General features: G+C 45.3%; 1 protein-coding gene across 2 annotated transcripts in view; it reads left to right on the forward strand.

Annotated features, from left to right (window-relative positions):
• The window catches only part of PKD1 (polycystin 1, transient receptor potential channel interacting), a 113,554-nt gene that overhangs the window by 33,712 nt on the left and 67,088 nt on the right, over positions 1-12,754 (forward strand). For both annotated transcript variants that reach the window (XM_077919182.1, XM_028706964.2), the window contains exons 2-5: positions 7,212-7,283; positions 9,270-9,341; positions 10,162-10,331; positions 11,434-12,102. In XM_077919182.1, coding sequence (XP_077775308.1) covers positions 7,212-7,283; positions 9,270-9,341; positions 10,162-10,331; positions 11,434-12,102 — 983 coding nt within the window. The remainder of the gene's footprint in view (positions 1-7,211; positions 7,284-9,269; positions 9,342-10,161; positions 10,332-11,433; positions 12,103-12,754) is intronic.

Genomic DNA, 12,754 nt, shown 5'->3' on the forward strand with positions numbered 1-12,754 from the left:
GCTTCTTCTAAGCTTGCACCATCTGCTGCAGCGAATCGCTGCCTATTTCCTCCCGCCTGAATCTGGGCAGATGCCTTTCCTTGATGCTTTTCCCATTACGGCTCTGGCTGGATGCCGTTTGCCAGAAGGTCCAGGAGAGGAGGAATCTGAAGCCAGTCTCTTTTTCTTCTTCTTTCCCCCTTCCCCCTTATTTTTTACTTCTTTTCCCGGAGAAACAAAGGCAGAGCGGGCCTACGGATGACATAATGGGAACATGACATCACACTTGGCAAAGGAACAGTTGCCTGTTTCACATGATGTGTTCTTTGGACGGGTCTCAACAGCAGCCCCTTGTGCCACCCCAGAGGAGGTGCATGCATGATGCAGATTACATCAAAGGCAAGGCCATGCGTCGCACCTTCAGGGCGCAGCAGGCGCAGGGGCTTGCTACTTTGCTGTTGTCAAGCCTGGAGTTTACATCTGGAGTTTACATCTGCACCGGAATCCCTCTGCTCCATCCAGAGGGGAGCGATACAGTGGCAAAGCCTATCCTCTCCAAGTTCCATTCAAGGCATTATCAGTCAGAGAATGGTATAAAATCACAGAATTGTAGATAAGATAAGATAAGATAAGATAAGATAAGATAAGATAAGATAAAACTTTATCTGCATTAGCCAGTGACCATAGCTACAATAAGGGACGCGGGTGGTGCTGTGGGTTAAACCACAGAGCCTAGGGCTTGCCTGTCAGAAGGTTGGCGGTTCGAATCCCTGCGACGGGGTGAGCTCCCGTTGCTCGGTCCCTGCTCCTGCCAACCTAGCAGTTCGAAAGCATGTCAAAGTGCAAGTAGATAAATAGGTGCCGCTCCGGCGGGAAGGTAAACGGCATTTCCGTGCCCTGCTCTGGTTCGCCAGAAGCGGCTTAGTCATGCTGGCCACATGACTCGGAAGCTGTACACTGGCTCCCTCGACCAGTAAAGTGAGATGAGCGCCGCAACCCCAGAGTCGGTCACAACTAGACCTAATGGTCAGGGGTCCCTTTACCTTTAACTATAGCTACAGTAAAACATTACAGTATACACAGAAAAGGAAATCTGATGTAAGAGCACAATTTAAAGTTCTGAATCAGCCGTCAGTTAGTGGCCCTTATTCTGATTGCCCCTGCTATGAACCTAGCAACCTTTGCTGTTATCTGCTCATTTTGATCTGATAGAAGAAAGGACATTGTGGCAGTGGTTGAGCGCCCTGGGATGGTTAGTACGAGTGGGGTGATGCTCTCGTTCCTCAAGTCTTTGTAGAGAGTACAAGACAGGAGGACGTGTGCCACTGTTTCGGTACTACCATCTCCACAGGGGCAAAGACATTTCTCAGGCAGGATCTTTTGGAATCGACCCTCAAGTACCGCAGATGGCAAAACATCCAGTCTTGCAAGTCTAAAATCATGTCTGTATTTTGGGGTAATAAGTTTGTGCAGATATGGGGCCAGAGAGTCAAAATGGAGAGGTGGAAAATGAACATACCAGGGGCAGAATTCCCTTATAGTGGCCAGGTTGTTCTGATGCTCGATATCTATTAGACGTTGACCAATTAGACTGTTTGCTTTAGTAGGACCCATAGTGAGTAGGTGTTGTGGGGGTAGGCCACAAGAGTTGTAGTGTTGGAAGGGACTCAACTCCCAATTTCCAGTAATTTCCAAATCATGTGCTGTGATGCCACAGAAGTGTCCGTGGGCCTTGAGAAATAAATAAATGCAAGAGCTGCCATGTTTCTCCTTGGCAACTGGGTGCTGTGGGCTCTCGGGAGCCTATTGTCATTTCATTCATTTATTTTAAAGGGGTTGACACTCCTCTGGGGTGTTAGGGGAGGGTTGTTACCTCTGGTGGAGGACACATGCTCCTTCTGGTGTAGTTTGTCCACCTTTGGTTCCCCCCCCCCCTGCACTTAGCTCCGAGCTGTGGCTCCTAGAAGCTGTCAGCATGTTATAGCCGCCACACCCCAGGAAACGGCTTTGACTGGCAGGCTAAACCAGGTGAGGGTAGCTGATGAGTCTCATACCCTCAGTGTGGTGGGGGCTTTCTCTGCATGCGAAGATAGGCTCCAGCAGATTGAGCAGACGAGACCAATAGTGGGTCCAGCGGTCAAGAAGGCAGTTTTTGTACATGCTGTAGAGGGAAGTGAGGGGCAGATGGGGCTCATCAACTTGGAAAGGAAGCCCATCTGGGAGAAGGAAAACACTGGTCCTAAACCCCAGCAGCGTTGCAGGGTATCTTCAGGAGAAGAAAGGGCTAAGGAGTAAACCCTACACAAATCTGGAGTGGAGTCCCTAAGCTGGTGCCAAATGTATTGCTCTGCTGTTCTTCAGACCACATCAGCTAGACCAGGGGGCGGGGGTGTCCTTGTCATATGGGTAGCCCAAAACCTCCATACACACTGCCCAAGCTTGGGCCTCGGGGAGGTCACTTCAGTGCTGCTAACGCAGAAAACAACAACGCAGAAAGCAACAGTAATGACTTACCAGTCTCTGCAGCCACAGCAGGCGGTGTGATTCTCCAGTGATTTGACCACCTCCGGAGGCACACTCCATTGTCTCATTGCAACATACGTGTGTGTGTTTTGCATACAACAATGCACATGTTGGAGAGAAATGCTCTCAAAAAGCCTAATGGATTTGTGTGTGTGTGTGTGTTGTTGTTTTTTTAAAAAAGCAATCTTGTGCAGAAATGGAACGGAAGCAAATTTAAGACTGGAAAAATGAGAAACTGAAATGGACAGATTTTGCCCATCACTCAGGGGGCTCGTGGTGATGGTGGTGGTATTTGAAACCGGAGAACAATTTTGCTGTTTAGTTAAGAGTAGCAACTGAAATGGCAAACCTCCAGTATTGCACTCACATGACTCTAGGGGGCTGCTGAGCGGCTGGGGGCGGGGGCGGCATTTGGCCTCCAGTATATTCTAATGTGACAGCTTCATGATAACAGCTCTTTGAGGCTGGGAGGTAGCAGAGCAGCAGCGCAGAAAGGAATGAGAAGGCAGCCGTCACAAGGAAAACAACTCTGCCGCAGCTTAAACGAGGGCCCGTCAGAAAAAGCACTTTTGAAATGCGGGGGGGGGGGGGGGGGCAGAATGGCAGGACCAGTTGCTCCCCCCCCACACACACACATTAAAAAGAAAGCCCTCCTTCCCCATTGAAAGCTAGCATCTCAGGGAGACTAGCTTTTCCCCTGAGCTGCTCTTCCACATGCAGGGAGGTTTTGTTTTGCTTTTAAAACCAAATATGGGAGACCTTTCGAGCAGACATGGTGCTGCCCCAGGTGAGAGACCCCACAGGATGCTTACCAGTGTGAAGGTCTGCTCTGCAAACCAGGTCCCAAGTAGCCCACACAAATTCTTATCAGCCTGCTTGCCCCCACAAACCTAAGTTAGTAATTTGTGACTTAAGAGGAAAAGGAGTAAGGGGAAACAGCCAATTTTCTAAATATCCCACCCTAAACCTCTTACTGGCCTGATGCAGCCAGGTGTGTGGTCATTGACAAGGATTAACTCAGGCTGGATTTAGACACATCAAAGAAGTGTTTCAGTTAAACACGTTCAAACTTTGTATGAGAAATCGGGTTAGCAAAAACGGAACTCCACAGCACCATCTGGTGTCACAGTGTTAGAATGCATAAACAATGTATATAAAGCTATTTTTCTTTGCCAAGATAGCTGAGTCCTCAGCCTTCCCCATCTTGGTGTCCTCCAGATGTCTTGGACTACAGCTGCCATCAGCCCCAGCCATAAAAACTGTGCTGCGCTGGTTGGGACTGATGGGAGCTGTAGTTCAAAGACATATGGAGGGTGCCAAGTTCAGGAAGTTGTCTCAATAGTTGCTTTCAACAACCCTGTAACAGGCCAGAGTTCCAGCATTTCTCAAATAGAAGTAGGTTGCCTAATTTCAATCCCCCCCCCCCCCCCGTTTTAATTTAACTTAATATTGAGTGTGTTTGAAGAATAGGTAAGCAATTGTGTTCCTTATCCAGAGAGGCAACACCTGCAGTTTAAGCGAGGATTTATGAGGTCTTTGCTCCAGAGCTTCTTTCTGGAGTTTGCTGGAGCCTGTGTCAAATAATAACAGAGTAGAGAGTGTCTTTGAACATGCGCAGAATCCCTTTGTTCCTGCATGGCTCTTCAACTGTTTTCTGACTGTTCCTTTTAGTTGTTTGCTGCCTTCGATTAGTAAAAAGTTAAATTGGTACCTTACCTTTATATTTAAATGAATGCTTTAAAAATCTGTGCTAAGACAAAAGGGCTGTCAGTTGGTTCTGATCTTCAGCGCCTCTTATTTTTAAAAACCGAGCACTCTTTGACAAACAAATGGCCGGGCAGAATGACGTTTTGCAAAAGAAGCCTTTGCAGAATCTGAATTTTCACTGCACATCGTTTGGGTATTTGGGACAGAAGGTGGAAAACCCTCCTAAGCAGTTTGGGACTAGATGTACGCAGCGAAGAGCCAAGGAAAATGGTGTTTGAGCTATAAAAACAACTGCGTCCGTACCAAGTGGAGAGGGGCCAGCCAGTCTTGAGCAGAGCTGCTGTGGTATTGATCCTTCAGAGCAAATCTGGTGTTCTTGGTCTCCAGCCTTGTGAGTGGGAGTAGGCAGAAATGATCCTCAGTGTCAAATGAGAAGAGCTCCTTTGCGGGCGCCAAGGATTTTGCACGGTTGCTCCTGAGCACTCCTCTGCCATCAGGAAATGAGGGCGGGGGGGGGGGGGTTGGGGAGCTGCAAGCATCTTTGTGAGCTTTAATTTGCATGCATTAAATTAAAGAGTTTTGTAAAATGTATGTGTTGGCAGTTCTCTTTTTAATGTGCTGTTAAGCTGAAGGCAAAAAAATGAAAGAAAATGAAGAGGGAACAAAGGAAAGGAAATACACCCCTTTCCCAAACCTTTCAAAGAAGACGTCAAATCCATTGAATATTTCAGACCTATCCTGCCTGCATCTTAGCTAAAAAGTCTCTTTTGAAAGACTTCATTTATCCCAAAGTTATAACTTGACTTCAGAGGAGGAGAATAATAATAATAATAATACTTTCAGTTTTGTTTTTTTTATCGTCGTCTTCTAGCTTGGGGAGGAGGGGGAATTGCGTTTGGGAACTGTGGTTTGGCCAGCTGAAAAAATCCCTTTTCAAACAAATCCTGTTTTGTTTTAGCCACTTGATTGGGTTTAAATTAAGTCTGAAATGAAAGCTGGGATTTTTGAAAAGGCCCTCCAAACCCTTCCTAGCCTGTTGCTAGCGAATTCTCCCACAGTCACTGGCAGAGTCGGTCTGATGTCACAGAATGTTCCCGAGATTCTGTCTGGTGCGGGTGGGTGGGTGAGGAATGTGTCACACAAGCAGAATATTGACAGATACTGGTGGTGTGAGAAAAGTTAAGAGGTCAGTGGAGTTGGGAAGAGCTCATCCCTGTTCTAAGCACCCATAAGAGCCAGTGTGCTTCATTGGAGGAAATGGAATGAAGAGGAAATGGTGTGATCCAAACAGACAGTTTCTATCCTACCGCATAGTTTTAAAGCTGAGCACCAGCACCTTGAATTGAGTTCCAAAGCAAACGAGTACCTAATACTTCGGTTTTAGAATTGATGCAATGTAATTGCACCTGGGTCTCAGTTGCAGACCCACAATCAATATATTGCAGTAAACCAGCTGAGAAGTTGCCAGAACATGCCTCAGTTCTCCCATTGAAAGCTAAGGCAAGAGATCCACAAGGGGAACTGCTCAAGGGGGGGGGGGGGAGCTTTAAATATATATATATATATATATATGTGCGCTTTTTTCTCGTTTTGGAACAAGACATGTATCTCAGATTTTACATAGGAGGGAAGAGAGGAACAGGAAGCACAAAGTCTCATTTTTGCATCCAGAATGGGACTTTGCATCACCTCCAGGTATGAAAGTTCCCATTTGGATGTGACAGAGAAGGTTAGAAAAAGAGTGTGACCAGAGGTTCCCCTTCATGTCAACTGTAACATCTGTGTTAAATCTTAAAAGTGCTTGCTCCAGATTCATTACAGTGGTACCTTGGGTTAAGTACAGTACTTAATTCGTTCCGTAGGTCCGTCCTTAACCTGAAACTGTTATTAACCTGAAGCACCACTTTAGCTAATGGGGCCTCCTGCTGCTGCCGCGCCACCGGAGCACAATTTCTGTTCTCATCCTGAAGCAAAGTTCTTAACCCGAGGTACTATTTCTGGGTTAGCGGAGTCTGTAACCTGAAGCGTATGTAACCCGAGATACCACTGTATTCACCTGGGTATAACGTTACATGGATTTTAAAATGGATTTTGATTTGCAAAATGGTTTCTTAAATGGTTGGAACAACCCAAGAATACACATACAATATCTGAGCTTGATTTTTATTTTTATCTCGACCTTCGCAATGATTATGCATGCTAAAACACGGGAAGGAAAACAGTAAGCCAGGTTAAAATGAGCGAATGGTGAAAATCTGGGAACAAATGTCAATTCTTAAATTCAAAATTACACTAAATAATCAGGGGGTTATAGAGGAGAATTGGAAGGGTGGAGATTAGTAGGGCAATATATATTTAAGAAAGGAGTTGGAATAACATCTGGAATAACAGATGGAGGAGATTCATGTTATCACATTTAATATTTAATTTAATAATGAAAAATTTATAAGCAGACTTATGAAGTATAAAATATTTAATATTTATTGACGTTTTATAAGTGGCTATTTATATGAATATCATTGGTGAGTTCGTTTGATTTCATGCGCATGCAGGCTTCTATCTAATATCTTTCTTTTAGTGATAAATGTTTTTAGCACATGAAGATTAATAAAAATAAACTTACTAAGGTTTACAATTTTTTAAATAAAATGTACTACATTCTTAATGCAATACATTTTTTAAAACAACAATTGGTCCTTTGCCAATTCCACCTGAATGTATTTTACTGTTGAAATATTTTGGGCTATTTTTGTTCATATATGGCCTCATTTTCCTACAATGGATAATCCAGCTTTAGGAATTGTGAGTGGCTTATAGCTGAAAGGTGTTGTCTTTGGCTAAGCGGATCCCTCTGTTTTCACATGCCAAAAAACAGCTTTTTGTCTCAGTCTGGAATGAAGTGGGGAGACAGACAAGCACTTTTGAAGCCAGGATGATGGAACAAAGACAAAATAAAATGTGAACGATAACAAGCTCTATTCTCATTCTCTCTCTCTCTCTAGGAATCTTTCCAGTAACAAAATCAGTGTTTTAAACGTCGAGGCATTTGCACAGCTGACTTCCCTGACAAAATTGTGAGTGTCTCGTTACATCCTTTAAAATCTTGCAGCATTTAAAATTGCCTTCCCTTTTTTGGTATTTGGCAAGCCTCCTGTCACCCAGGCCTGTGTGTATTCTGTGATCCCACCGTTGACACCCTGCACGTAAGAAAGGTGGGACTGAGCAGGGATTAAGTTCACATTTAAAGGCGAACATGTTTAATTGGCACATTCCAACACAATAAGTGAACCGAAACACAGCCGCCCTTCAAAATTTGACTTCTCCGAACGTTGCAATGTCAGCCAAGTGATGTGCACAAAAATGTGCGCAGAAAAAGCCACACGTTGTTGAAAATAAGTTACGAAAAGGAATCACAGTAGGGGAAATCATTTTGCAAAAATGTGACATCAGGCTGCATGCAAAAATATGTGTATTAGGAAGAAATTCACAGAAAGACGATAATTTTCACGAGGGTTGAAAAAAAAAATCACCAACTGATCTGGAAATGTGAAGACATGAATTTAAGACTGGGGAAATGAGAAACTGATGGAACGAGAACTGACAGATTTGCCCATCCCTAGGAGTGAGCGAGTGCTGCATTCATCGTGTGCGGAATCCCTGCTTTAAATTTTAAAAGAAATCTCTAAATGCTGTGACATTGAGGTCAAAAGTATAGAGACACTTTGGGCTAAGATCAAGGGAGGGAAACAAGGTTCATGTTGTTCAGTGGCTATTCTGCAGGAGAAGGAGCTGGACACCTTTGCATGATCTGTACAAAGCACAGATTTCATTCTTTTCTTAGTGAAGAATTCATTAATGCAGAATATTGACTTATTTTAGCATGGAGCAGAGCCTGAGGGCCACATTTCCTCGTGGGCAGCTGTCTTAGGGGCCGGATGCCAGTGATGAGCAGGACCAGAGGCAAAAGGGGGGGGAAATACATTGTTAAAAACTCAGTTTCTGGTTAGATAACCGCATCACAAAATTCAGAGAAGAGCAAACTGAAGGATTTCTGTGCACTGTTTCGCATGTTGATTTGGGAAGTGCAAATGAATTTCTCTCTCACACAGCCCTGCATCCCTACCGCAGAATGAGGTTTTTAAAAAGCAAAATGGGCTGTGATTTGAGCCGCTCTGGTTCCCTGGTTTCCTCAGAACGTCGTTACCCTAGCGAGCCAAAGCCTTTGCCCTCTATTCATTGAACAATATTATCCTTCTTGAAAAGGGAAAAAGGAGAACAGTGTCGGATGGGCTGTCAGCCCTAAGTGGTCGGTTGGGTGGACGGACATTTTTGGCGCATCTTGGGGCCTGTTGGCTCCTGGTGCAGGAAAGGAGAGGTGGTTTAAGGAGAAGGCCAAGGTAGCCAAAGACAATTAGCTGCAGTTTCATACTCAGGGTACCTTGGTCTGAAAAGACACCAAGGCTGGCATCCCACTCTGGGCTGAAAGCCAGTGTCAGCTCAGACGGAGACCAGCTCTAAGGGCTTATATGAAAAAGTGGGATTTAAGGTCCAAACAACATATGACATTAAACTTGCTTTTTAAAAGGCCTAATTAGTTCTCACCATTTTCTCTCTCCTGCCACTTTCCTTTCTCCCCTCGCCCACCAAAAAACCTCCAGAGGCTTTAACCATTTCCTCCCTGTGCCATATTCCTGCCACAAACCACCTGGAAAAAGGGAACTTGCCAGATGGTGGACCTGTGGCAGGAAAATGACATTGCAAGGAGTGCGGGAAAGTGTTATTAAAGTCCCTTCTCTCCACGTATCACATTCCTAATCCTTATTTTTTTCTGGAAATTAAGGAGGGTAGTGCTAAACACGCATCTCTAAAATATGACGTAACATGTAGTTTAAACCTATTTAGGCTGTTGCTAAATTAGCAAGGACTCTGGTTCCTTTCTCTCTTGTTTCATTCCAGCTGATATGGGGCGGGATGTGGGGGTCTGGGCAAGAAAATGAAGCCTTTTTGTTCTCAAGATAATACTCAAGATAATATTGTTCTTTGTCTCTCCCTGACTGCAGAGATATAAGCAACAACAAGATTTCTTCATTACAAGATGGAATATTTGATAATTTATTTAATTTAAGTGAAATGTAAGTCTGAGCATTCTAAACTTCCACATCTTTTCAAGAGAGTATTGTTTCTTTTTCTCCTTTTTCTGATGTAATAGTGCAGTGGGTTTATTGCATTTATAGTCCATATTTCATGCCCGCCCCTCAAGGAAGTCAAGGTGAAACTCATAGTTCTCTCCCTCACAATTTAATCCTCACAACAACCCTGTGAGGTAGGTCAGGCTGAGAGGCAGTGATTGGCCCAAGGTCACCTAGTGAGCTTCATGACTGAAAGGCGATTTGAACCCTGATCTCCCGGGTCTGACACCACTACAGCACTTCTAGTGTAGGGCTGCCATACGTCAACAACTTTTGGTGGTTTCTTGGTTTTTTTGAAATATGGCAACGCTGTTCTAGTGCCACCTTTGTTGGCAGCAGCTGCAGGGACCCATGAAAGTTAATCTCTAAATTACACCCCCACGTTTCCTTCCCACTAATCTTTGGTGTGTAGCGTTGCAGAAAGTAGGTTCACAGCAGCAAAGAAATTTCCCATTGTTTCTTGAGCTCTGACATTTCTGAGGGCTTGCCATTAACGTGCCATAGCTTTTGACAGACTTTGTCATAATCCTTTGGAAACCTAATGGAGACATTGTGTTCTCTTCCTTAGAGAAATCCTGCAGCAACCCATCCAATGTGAAATTGCAAGGCACTTATAAATTTGGGGGGGGGGCAGGAGGCGGGAATCCTGCATTCTGCTTTATAAGTAACAGCGGTTATTGGTAGGAAAATATTTTTTTTTAAAGGCTGGCTTTTGCTTCTCAGGAGAATGTGCCTTTCATCTCACTCCTCTGCCTGCTTTCAGAAACTTAAGCCTGAACCCGTTCCTTTGCGACTGCCGCCTCGCCTGGCTCCCCCGCTGGGTGGAAGAGAGAAGAGTGAAGGTTGCGCGTCGGTCGGAAACGAGATGCGCTCAGCCTCCCGAGGTGGCAAACGTCCCGCTCTTCAACGTGTCGTTCAGCGACGTTACTTGCGGTGAGGCTAGGACAGGAGATGCCGACATTTATTTGGGCCGATGGGCACATTCAGAATGTTGAGTGAGCGCCGCCAGTCACAAAATGGCTGCTGTAGGGTGTGGCAGAAGACAAAATGGCGGCCACATCAGGGGTTGGGGAAAGGAAAGAAAGAGACAGGGCCCACAATGTCGTGCAAGCGTGACTTATATCAGCCACCCCATCAATGGGGGGAAAGGCGCCTCTCCTCTGTTTGCTATGGATGGGAGGGTGGGCATTATAGTTGAAAGTTGTTTTTAATACTGTAACCCACACTGGGAATTTAGGATGAAAGCTGGGAAATAAATAAATAATGGTGGATTGATAAAGTCAGACCAATTCAAGGTTTTCTTTTTATAACGGGAGACATAAGCATGTTGGTTCAAGAAAGGGAATGTACCAGTCTGGTATGCAAGTCTGGCCTGTCTCCGAAGGACGTTACAAAAATAGATGCCTTTTAGTCCCATTTTATGAAGTTCCATTGTGCTGCATTGAGATAAGAAAATCAGCTTATCAGGCCTCTTCCAATTTTTTTTTTTTTTGAACCAGCAAAAGTGGGAATATTTACCATATAGGGAAGTGAGGATTATGTATTTGTTTTACTTAGAAAATCCATGGGGTTGTATTCAACTAACTTTTTATTCAGAGTCAACCCACTGAAATTAGTAGACCTAATTCACACCCATTATTTTCATAGTCTGCCTAGACTAGGACTGACATTAGCCCCAACCCATAAACTGCTTGCTCAGAAAGTAAATTTTAAAAAATAAATCCAAACCATGTACAAGATAGCGGGTGCCACACAGACAGGGCAGCTCATTGTTGACAGTTGAGAGAACGTTCCAGCCAGGCAAAGCAGCTGAGGAGGCTACAGATTGGGGCTGGTGAGGGGTGCATCTTAAGGCATGTCGCCTGTGAGAGTTCTGAGGGCCTGATAGAAAAGCCTGAAGGGCCGCATTGAGCCGCTAGGCTGGAGGTTCCCTGCCTCTGGCCTAATGACTTAAGAACTATAATTTGGAATTCTGTATTTATGTGAGACCTCATTTGTTTTGTCCTCTCTCTCCACCCCTCCGCCATTTTTGCAGGAGCTGACTACATTGCCTGCCTGACAGACAACAACACAGGTGTGGCCGATTCCATTGTCCGATTCACCTCCACCCTCCCTCAGAACCTGACGGAAGAGACATGCGGTGCTTTTTGCTTTGCTGGAGGGCAGGACTACGCGGGCTTCAGCCATGAGGCGCACTGCCTGTGTGGCATCGCTCTCGAACCAAACTCTTCCTCGGACTGCTTGCCATTTTGTGACGTGCCTCCCGCCGGGCCTGTGTGTGGCGGCCCTGCCCTCATTCCGAGTGTCTTCCCAGCACAGCTGCCCATTTCCTTGGTGGGGCCTGACGCTCCTTTTGCCCCTTACCAAGGGGTAGCTTTCAGCGTCTGGGCCCCAATTCCCATTGACACCTTTCAGTGGGACTTTGGGGACCACACAGGCCTTCTGAACACCACCAAGACAACTGCCCTCCACCAGTACACGTCACCTGGGCAGTACAGTGTCACGGTTGCCATCTTTGTCGGTGGCCGGTTGACATCCGCACAGACCAACGTCACGGTGGTGGCACCCCCAGAGGAGATAGAGCTTCAGTGTCCTCATGTGGTGAAGACAAATGAAAGTTTGAGGTTGCAGATAAGGAATCGAGGGGGAACTGACCTGTCAGCTGTGTATAGCATCACAGTGCAGGAGAAAGAGTCCAGACAAAGTGAGTTGAATATTGTCTGATGAGGAGAGACAGAGCTGGCAACTTCACGTTGTTGTTGTTGTTGTTGTTGTTGTTGTTGTTGTTGTTGTTGTTGTTGTTGTTGTCAATTACCCACCCTTTATCACAAGATCCCAGGACAGGTTACAACAATGCAGATATACAGGGTATATATATCTGCGTAAGCCATACGTATAGTAGGCCACTGAAATTAATGGACATAACTAATTGAGGTGCATGAATTTCAGTAGTAGAGCTTAGGCCACATTCACTTTTAAAGTGCTATGATGCCATTTTAAACCGTCATGGCTTCTTCTCCCAAAGAATTCTGGGAGCTGCCGTTCATTAAGGGAGCTGAGGGTTGTAAGGAGGTCCAGATTCCCCTCACAGAGCTACAATTTTCAGAGTTCCCTGTGAAGAGGGATTGATTGTTAAACCACTCTGGGAATTGTAGCTCTGAGCAGGGAAGAGAGAAACAGTGTTGTGCAGTGGTTAGAATGCTGGACTGGGGTTCAAATCCCCCCTCAGCCGTTCACTGGATGCCTTGAACCAGTCACTGTCTCTCAACCTCATCTACCTCGGGTTGTTGTGGGGATAAAATGGGGTGAGGGGGAACTATGTACACCACCTTGAGCTCCTTGGAAGGAAAGGTGGG

This window comes from Podarcis muralis, chromosome 14 (genome assembly GCF_964188315.1).
Source record: "Podarcis muralis chromosome 14, rPodMur119.hap1.1, whole genome shotgun sequence".
Taxonomy (NCBI): Eukaryota; Metazoa; Chordata; class Lepidosauria; order Squamata; family Lacertidae; genus Podarcis; species Podarcis muralis.